The sequence below is a fragment of the Alosa alosa genome, chromosome 4 (assembly GCF_017589495.1).
Source record: "Alosa alosa isolate M-15738 ecotype Scorff River chromosome 4, AALO_Geno_1.1, whole genome shotgun sequence".
NCBI lineage: Eukaryota > Metazoa > Chordata > Actinopteri > Clupeiformes > Clupeidae > Alosa > Alosa alosa.
Genome location: NC_063192.1, coordinates 21,135,096 through 21,144,954, shown reverse-complemented (window position 1 = coordinate 21,144,954; position 9,859 = coordinate 21,135,096). Strand labels below are relative to the sequence as shown.

The window sequence follows — 9,859 nt, the reverse complement described above, 5'->3', positions numbered from 1 at the left end:
CTTTCAAAAAGGACTCCTGCCAGATCATGTTAGACACTGCCAAAAAGGGACACCCTTGCGTGGTTGGGAGGGACTCCCCCACTTGTCAGGTGTGCAAAGGGAAACTAAAATTATTATTTCTTTCTTTCTTTGTTTAACTAGGAATTGTTAGTATTCATTCAGTAAGCAATGTCATTAACAGTTCGAAGCCAAGTGCAGTATGGTCGGTTATCTCGTTGCAAATAAAAACAACTGTGTTGGTGTGAAATGTCTTGGAGTAAAGATGCTTTCATTTTTTGAGATTTGCACCTGAAAATACTCTCCATGACGATAGATGGCGATGTTGATGCGTTTCTTTTTCTTGTCAGGGGTGGCGGCAAAAAAAATTAAGTCACTTTTTGTACTAGATAACGTTACTTCCTTTCTTACTGTGTACCGTTTTCGTTTACGGGAAAAATTAGTCTGTCAAGAGCTGTAACAGACAACTGTTCCTTTAGCTGCATGGAAAGGGTGTCAACTCTCACTCGAAATGGCTAAGTTAAAACAAAGATAGGCTAATGGAAGCAAAAGAGTTATTGCAACGTTTCGATACTCGCTCGCGCTTGTTGCTGGGAGCTCTCCTCTTGGGTTCAGCTGGAGTTTCTAAAGCGTTGAAAGTGTTCAATCGTCAACGCATTTCGGATACTGATTTTCCGCTGCGTAATCTACTGGAAAGGCTGTGCCAAGGAGAACCCTGTTTAGATAGGGAGAGCCAAGCACTGACATCGTAAGTACAACATTGTTTAAGTTGTACCACTAGACACGACAACATTTTATCACTCACTTAATTTCACCTCTCTTTAACTTTAACGTTCCTTCTGGTGTCAGTTTAGCTAACACGTTTTATTTTTCTTCTTCAAGAAAACCTTTGGTGTGCTTGTTTCCTGTGTCATTCAAATGGAGCCTCTTGTGCTTTCTACACCTCGTACATACCATCCTACCAAAACACTGCATCCTAAGTTTGATAGACTGTTTGAGCCAAGAGGGAAATGCAGATCCATGGACTGCTGCCCTGGTTGGCCAGCTGCACCGAGACATACTAGAGGGAGGTAGCAGGGAGATTCTGACTCCACAGTGCAAAAAGAGTGTGAGAGAACTTTGTGACCAATTCAAGGGCACTGGTCGAAGTGGCGGATGGTCCTCTTACTTCGCCAAAACGGAGATTTGCCAAACGGACACGGTCCCCCCAAGTCAGCTACAGAAAAGGAAAAGTGGGGAATTGGATGTGGACTCTAGCCACGAGGGACAACAGAGGAAGAGGATGAAGATGGAACTGCCCAACTCTGGTGGTGGTGGTGTAGGCCTACTGGAGGAGGCTGCTGGAGAGACGGAGGTGTCACCAGCAGATGAGTCTCCTCAGGACCAAACTCCTGCTGATGATGCAGTAGCATCGCTGTTGCCTCCACATGACTCCAGCTCTGTTATTTTACCAGAACACATAAAGGTGAAAGCTTTTGGAGAAGTATGCTTAACCCTTAAAGGTGTAGGTTTTTGAAGTTCCGCAACAATTGAAGGTTCTAAAATTCTATGTTGAATTCAATGAACCCAGATATTCTTTAGAACGTTCATTTCTCAACATTCGTACTCCTTTAAGGGTTAAAACATGGCATCATTCAGCTAACATGTTGATTTCTTATAGTAACAGTGAATGCTAAAGTGAAACAGGACCATTGGCACATAGAACAAGTTAAAGATAGAAGAGTAATTGTGGTCATAAGAACTCACAACAATACAGCATTTTGCTTTAAATAATGTTGAGCAGTGACTTGTTTTTGACTTTGATTGACTTGTTGATGCTCAACATCTTGCTTTACAGGCTGCAGTTTCAGTAATTAAGGAACTTCTAGAGACTGAAATGGAGGTGAGATACTTTCACCTGGAACCACAAAAGTTCGTCATCTCACTGATTCCTCATACTGATAACAAAACCTTTTCTTTTTGGTTGTCCTGTTTAGTGGGATCAAAGCACTGTGGCCACCCTTGGAGTGCTGAATGAATGTGACCCTGGTCAAGTCAGTATGCTTATGTTGTGTTTGTGTGTTAGCAGTCTTTGATTGATTTTCTTTGCTAGCCTCCCATGTCCAAGTTTTTTAGTTGGGTGCAGGACTGTGCTGCTGTCGAGCAACGCAGGTTATGGCTTCCAGGGCTTAAAGTTAAAGCCTCCAGGCCTTAAAGTTCTCTGGCACTGTGCCTGATTTCAGGCAAGGGCCAGGCTGTTTAAGATTTGAAAATTAATAATGCATATACAGGTTTCAAAATGTCTGGTAACTTCTGAAGTTCTGAATCAGGCATGGTAATGTCTCTTACTTTAAGCCCTGCACCTCTGCATCCTACTCCATCTCCTCTATGTGCAGGTGGACATGCTATGGGGGCTGCTGCAGCTGGCCGAGGTGCCAGAGCAGCCCTTAGCCCAGTTCTGCTCCTGCCTGCTGGCCCTGTCTCCAGACCTCAGCCACAGCGTGGCCGCCGCCCTCATCAGGAACCTGCTGCTCAACAAGGTCCCTAGAGAGAGAGAGAGAGCGAGAGTGAGCGAGAGTTGGGTGAGAGTGAGAGTGAGAGTGAGAGAGAGAGAGAGAGAGAGAGACTTATATGATAGTAGGATGTATGTATGGTTGGGAGCTATTTCTGAGAATCATCTGTTCTTAGAGAATCGTCAGAAACATCTACAGTGAATCATCCATAGTTAAATAGATAGCATCCATACAACTTAAACTTCTTACAACACTTAAACTTATCTCACAATAAATATCAAATAATATCAATGAATATTAGGAACTTTGTGACATAGCTATTCGTTCCTCTGTAATCAATGACTATAAAAAAAACTACAATATTCAATCATAAGTATGTGCTCCTTCCCACAGATTGTCTGTCTGTCAGAGCCAGCCTCCCGGTTGTTGTCGTCGGCCGTGTCATCAGTGTGCACCCGCTACCCCAGGCCCATGTGCCAGGAGGTCATCAAACCTGTTCTGGAGGGAGACCAGACAGGTCAGTTGGCCAGGGTGCAGTTGGCTCTGGTGCTTAGTTGCTGTCGATCTGTGTTTGTGTGATGTCCTTGTCTGTTAGGCATTTCTGTTGTCTCTGTTTGCTGGTGTGCACTGTTTGCTAAGTGTTATTTTTGCCATGGGATGTTCATCTGTGAATGAATATACCGTACAGTGTTGTGGAACTGAATTTCCCTTGAGGAAACCAACTAACAAAACACTGTTTGTGTTAAATGAATATCTATACATTTCTTAATACTCCTTAGCTTAATCTCTGCAGACTGCATTTGTAGAACTATGTCATTTACCATACTTATTTTCTTCATATGGCCTGCATGTTAGCTAACTTGATTAGAGTTTATTTGGTGGTTGTGTATGCTTTCAGGAACTGTTCAAGTTGAACTAATCTGCAGACTTATAGAGGATTCCCTGGAGCCCCAGTATAGACTGCTGGTCTTTGGGTAAGATCATTTGTCTCTAAAAAGTCTACATTTATTGTAGAAGGAAGTGTTACTCCTGGAGAAAAAGATCAATTTATCACAATTAGGGATGCAGTTATATCGGCCTAACATCGGTATCATTTCTGTACAAACACGTAAGAAACATGATGCTTTTTGGCCTCTGTTAGGTGGTAACTAGTGTAATGACAGAAATGTGAACTGTATGAGATATGTGGGGGAACCGTCAACAACAATTTATTCAGAAGTCTTATTTTGGTATTCATCCGTAAATGTTATTTCATATTTTATTCTGCCCCACTTGTACATTTTGGGAATTGCTGTGCTTATGAATTCTCTATAGACTTGTAGTTTGTTGCTGACCCTCATTAAAAATTAAAATGATTATTTAAAAAGTATGTTGAACAGAATTTCACAATCGATGCATCCCTACACACAAAAGCTCACATATTTTTGACTCAACTGAAGTTTTGTCATCCAGTTTTAGTAGTACACTTTTTTTTTTTATTTCCTGTAAATTGTCATTTTCTAATCTTTGCAGAATGACTCTCTCTGGATCCTGGAATGAGAGTATACTCTCTGTCATCCACTGTCTTCTGGAGACAAGGGTAAGACATGTGAAATGATACAGAATGATTGATTTTTTTAAGGAGCCTGCTCAGATCATATGAAACTCATTCAAATAAGCGGTATGTGCTGGGTTCAGCAAAAGGTTGCCACCACAAGTACACATTGTTATAGTTCAATAATGTGTGTGCAAGGGCTAGCTGAGCGTCAAGCTGCCCATTGAAAATAATGGATTTCAGAGTGCAGCGGTGCCGTTGTCATATCCTATGGCTGAATCCTAAATGTCATCCCTAAGCTTTAAAGGAGAATTCCGGTGTGATATTGACCTAAAGTGTATTGAAACATGATACCGAGTGTGAACGTATGTCTCATAGCCCATCTCGGCTTGTCCCCTGCACTCCAAAATCTGGCGCTAGTTAGCCGATGCTACCAACAGCTTTTTTTCAATAGTGGTGCTTCGCATCGGGCTAGCCATGCAAATAAATCACTGTTTTACACCCATTTACGAGGCTCAATGTATCTCCACACTTCATTGGTAGACTTCCGAGGGCCCTGACATTTAAAACGAGACATTGAGAACTTTGAAAAATGCATGGATTCCAGTTGCTGCTACTGGAAGAAACTGGAATCCATACATTTCCACTGAATTATTTTTGGAATCTGATCCCTTATCATACCTGTTAATTCTTACCGTTTGCTTTCGACTTATCGCGGACTAAATTCAAAATGGCTGCAAACGCTAAACTTCATGAAGATACTGTCTGTATAAATCGTCTTGTAAGTAAACTACCAGTGCTTTTTCAAAGTTTTCAATGTCTCGTTTTAAATGTCAGGGCCCTCGGAAGTCTACCAATGAAGTGTGGAGATACATTGAGCCTCGTAAATGGGTGTAAAACAGTGATTTATTTGCATGGCTAGCCCGATGCCGAAGCACCACTATTGAAAAAGCTGTTGGTAGCATCGGCTAACTAGCGCCAGATTTTGGAGTGCAGGGGACAAGCTGAGATGGGCTATGAGACATACGTTCACACTCGGTATCATGTTTCAATACACTTTAGGTCAATATCACACCGGAATTCTCCTTTAAGCCCAGAACCCTCACACACTTAACTGACATCCATCGTAAGTGATCAGGTTTGCGAGGGTGTAAGGGTTCAGAACGCTAATAACAGGAATGGGGCAGCACCTGTGACCTGTCATTAAATTGACAACACAAAAACGTTTCCGTTTTATTTATGCCAGTTGTTTACTCCCTTTGGATAACCCTGTGTTTCACGTCACAACGCTATGAATTGTTGGTAATTCGTTCATAGATGCCGAATGGCGGAGACACAACAGAAAGGGTGTGAGCGAGCCCTCAAGCACTTCACAATTTTGCAGTGGGACAGCCCTAAGCCCTCACGAAGTTAGCGTAAACCCGCATCAAAGTGTGTGTGAGTGCGTGGCCTATGTGTAAGGCGTTTTTGGGCCCTAATTTAAAGCATGGACAAAGTGCAAGGTCTAACAGCTGCACAATACCACATGTTTGCTATAGTTCATGTGCAAGAACTTTCCTTATTGACAGACTTTGCACTTTGCCTACCATTTAAATTAGAGCCCATTTAAATTGATTTGCTGTAACCATAATAGATTGTCATCAAATGTGTGGTGTACTGTAGGTGTAAGCTGTAATTTTCCATATTCTCCACAGTTGGAATTGACAGAGGAATGTTTCACACGGTTCACGAACCAGCTCAGCAGTCAGTCGCCAAGTTTTGTCAAGTCCATGAAGTTTGCCAAGATGCTGCTCACAGTGCTGACCAAATACCAGAGCCATGTAAGCTACTACAGCACTACACAACTTCTCCACAAGATGGTGCTCTTCACACATCATAGCAGGAAAATGACAGTGACCTCAAATCAGGCTGTACAAGTAACTCCCTGCTATGTGTTTCTTCTGTCGTATCAGGTTAAAGGTGGCTGCAGACACACTCTATCCTGCTGCCTAGATGCTAATGGAACATTTCTGAAGAAATCCCTTCAGGCAGCACTCAAACGGATTTCCCACTAATGAGGGATCTCAAGTAGAAACTCCACAGCATCAACAACTGATGGACACTGTAGTTGTTTCTTGAAATGAACACTAAGGAGAAATATAATGTGTTTATAGTAAAATGATTGTGTTTAAATGGGTTTTTATTACGTTATCTGCTGCAGGCCTACACAAATGCCTGCAGTGTATAACTTTTACACTGTCTCGATCTCTGTGCACAACTCTGTTTTCTCTCATTGCCATCTTAACTCCCTCCCACCCTCATAGTCCTCCCTCTCAGCATATCAACTCATTTATGGACATTTTTATGGGGATTTATTATTTAACAATACACAGAGGACAATTCACAAATATTTTCGGTGATCCACAAATAGTTCACTATCCACATGCCTGTATTTATTTATCTGTGCTGTGTAAATTCATATCCACAAAAATACAAAGCGAATTGTACTTGTGAAACAGGTTTTGCACATTTGTTGATCCTGTCCATTTGTGGTTTGTGTCATTTGTGATTTGCCTTTTATTTATTTTGCATATTTGTCCATTAATCAAGTCATATCCACAACAATACAGGGCATTTTGCAAATATGCATAACTTGCTCAGTACAGTGCCCTCTACATTTATTGGTACCCCTGGTTAAGTTCAGTCTACAAATTTAGTCGCTCACTGTCGATGTCCAGAAGGGTGGCTTTATATAGACCAATGGGTCAAAGTGGGATAAGTACACTTACTGGGTCCCAGGTTAACCTAGTGGCAATGATGACGGCACAGTTCAACTGGAAAAGTGACAGTATTAACAACACATTGTATCCACACTAATAAACCTCCCTTTGTCCACGGCTAGGATGATTAAGGATCCTCCTCTGTTTTCTAACTATCTTCAAACCGGCATGATAAAAAATGAATGAAAGAGAAGAGAACTCATCGGCCATGCATATAATGTCATTGTTTACCCGTAGGCCTACGTGGGGAGAGACTTTATTTTGTTTTTCACACTTAGAACATTTTGGGAGCAATTTTCAGTCAGGTTTTGGTCGTAGGGTTGTAGTAGCCTAATACATAAAATAATCAAAGGTTGAAATTCAACATAAACACTCCCTAGTCTTACAAAAGTGCAAAGGTCTTAAAGAAATAGATTTGGAAAAGGGATGGAATTTTTATTGGAGAAACCGGCAAGAGTCCTGTCAGTTTTGAGTGTCCATCAATCTTTTGGGAAATTTGCATCAGTTTTGATGTCTTCATTCCCTTAACCAGCAAGTGTCAGTAGTGATCCAAAATTCACCATGCTTAATCAAGCCTAAATAACATTATTTCTAGTGTCAGCACAATGAAGATGAAGTTTAAAAAAAGTAATATGAAAGACTTGTATTATGACTCCCTGTTCTTCCACTGTTTCCCATGTAATGAATGGGCTAGACTAGTTAATCATTAATTTGATGATGGGGTGAATGAAAAGTGCCTAACCAAGCAGATTTTGTGGTGTATTACCACAAAGAGATTAACTTTGGAAAGGAACTTGCTGTTAATTGGTGGGGTCTGCAGTGTGTAACCATGAAGAATTTGCCTCTCCCACTCTATCTGGCAAGAAAGATACTGCTGGGTTGCATGTGAAAATTGCCTAATTGCCTTTAAAGGCTCTTGCCTCTTACCGGTAATTATGGTTAGTCTCAATTGTCTTGAGCATTTCTCTCCCCTTCTCTCCTTATAAGGATAAATAGCATGTGGGCTACTCTCTCATTAAAGGCAAGCAGTCCTTCGGAGGCTAAGATTAGAGCTCTGGTGTCACCCCCTGAGCCCTGTCCAAACAACCTCCTGCGAGCTCTCTTAACAGGTTCACAGGCCACACAAACAGATGTGACCACCAGGGCTTCCTGGAGTTCAGCAAGGCCTTATTTCAGGTTTGGTTGAAAAATTGTGTCCCTCCACCTTGTATCGTAAGGGACTCTTTCCTCCAACTACCACGTTGAGCCTGTTATAAACGTGGGAACCTAGATAGATAGAATGCTCGTGACATGTCTTTTGGCCATATCCCGACTACCCCCAGATAACTGGCTGTGAACTCGAGGACATCACAGACACTCTCATGGTGTGTTCATGTCCGTGTGTAGTAATATATAAAAACCCTGCCCGAGTTTCCTAAGTTTCCTCTCACTTGTCTTGACACCAGTGGTACTGGCGGCCTGTTCTGTGGATGATCACCCTGTCCTATCAGATGTGATTTGACCCCCTGCTGTGCCCCCTCGGTCTTCCCTGCCCTCCTTTTGACAGCTGCTAATCCTGTGTTGACATTGGGAATGACTCCGGGATCCCACCCGGCCTCTCAAGCACCGGTTGCTTTACAACCCTCTCTGCCTGTGCATGTGTGCTGTGCTGTGCTGCCCTGCTAGACTGCCGGACCTCACAGGCGCCAGGCCCAGGTGATGCTCACTGAGCGAGAAGAAAATTCTGAGCCACTGGTCAATTTAAACTTTTTGAGCTTTGTCCATAGAGTTGTGAATTACTAAGTGAATAGCAAAGTGAATTACTGATCCATTTAATTTTTTTATTCATTCAGCAGACACCATGCTTGGCTCATTTGATTGTGTCATTTATTTTTAACATGTTGTTTATTTAATCATGCAATTTAATTTATCATGCTATTTATTTCATTGTGGCTTTTAGATTTCCTGAACACAGAATCATCTCCCATTCATGCAAGTTTAATTTATCAAAGCCTCATACAACACGCAACAAACCTCATATCACAAATACTTTTAGTATTACGCACACATTCCATGGTACCTGCTGACCACAGTAAGAGAGAGAGACGCCCAGCAGTGATGGAGGTGACTAGAGGGGAAACGTGCCCCCATCCCCAGCCTCTGGCCCCCGCCAGAGTACTTTCATTCACCACGGGGAGACTAGTGCTTGAACTCGAGCAGAAAGAAGCCAGAGGGGTGTTTTTTTGTGCACAGTGGAACACTTTGTGCCCCCAACAAAAGAGCCTCTTCGCCCTCTCTCACAGACTCGAGAGGGTCACCACCAGGAGAAGTCCTACTCATTCAAAAGCAAACTTTTTTTCCACCTCTTTTTGGTATTTTTTCAGCTTAAGGTGGAATGGAGATGGAGAAAATAGGAGAGCAGTTTTTTAATGCGATTTTTATAACTGTTGATTCAACTGCAAGCCCAGCGGGTTAGTTACCTTCATCTCTTACATGGAATAAGTGACTAAAATAATCTGTTGTTTAGCATAGTTTCGTTTTCAGAGTGATCAGTGAGTGTGACATGCTCTTTGTTAGATATCTGCTCTGTTCGTAAGCCCCCAAAAAGTAGTTTTCCTCCCTCAGTATCTTTGGCTTGCTGCTCCACCGCATACGCTCACTCAGTGTGTCCTCCCCTCTTTTGTGAGCCATGTTGCGGTTGCGGACATCCCCTCCTATCAGCCCCTGTGCCTTTTGAGCTCTTTCAGGAGCACAGGGCTTCAAAGCAGGTGAGCGCCACAAAGGAGAGAGTCGCCGCCAACAAAGAGTAGTGGGGGGGGGGGGCAATAGAGGTAGAGTAAGGTGATGGGTGGCGGAACCGCACAGCGTGTAGGTACCTGCCGCCCTCGTCAGACAGACATCAAAGGGTGTGAAGTGGTTTCCTCTCCGCACAGTCTGCCCTCCTCCATTCTCTCTCTCACACAGACACACATACAATGCCACTTCAAGGAGAGGTCCCACAATGCAGGGGAATTATGTAGGTTGTATCTGATTTGGAGCATGTGAGAGAACTGCACCAAACAGAGATCGTATTTCAGGGGATTGAGGCCAGTCTGTCT

General features: G+C 42.7%; 1 protein-coding gene across 2 annotated transcripts; it reads left to right on the top strand.

The window, feature by feature from the left end:
• The first annotated feature begins 334 nt into the window (after positions 1–334).
• fance (FA complementation group E) lies at positions 335–6,924 on the top strand. Of its 2 annotated transcripts, none has more exons than XM_048242276.1 (10): positions 335–745; positions 880–1,462; positions 1,835–1,879; positions 1,974–2,030; positions 2,373–2,558; positions 2,883–3,006; positions 3,388–3,463; positions 4,002–4,068; positions 5,718–5,843; positions 5,976–6,924. In XM_048242276.1, the coding sequence occupies exons 1-10, from the start codon at positions 537–539 to the stop codon at positions 6,075–6,077; spliced, it is 1,575 nt and encodes a 524-aa protein (XP_048098233.1). In that variant the 5' UTR covers positions 335–536; the 3' UTR covers positions 6,078–6,924. The 2 variants fall into 2 exon arrangements, with proteins under 2 accessions (XP_048098233.1, XP_048098234.1); XM_048242277.1 differs by having other exon boundaries at positions 336–745; positions 2,373–2,516.
• The last annotated feature ends 2,935 nt before the right edge of the window (positions 6,925–9,859 follow it).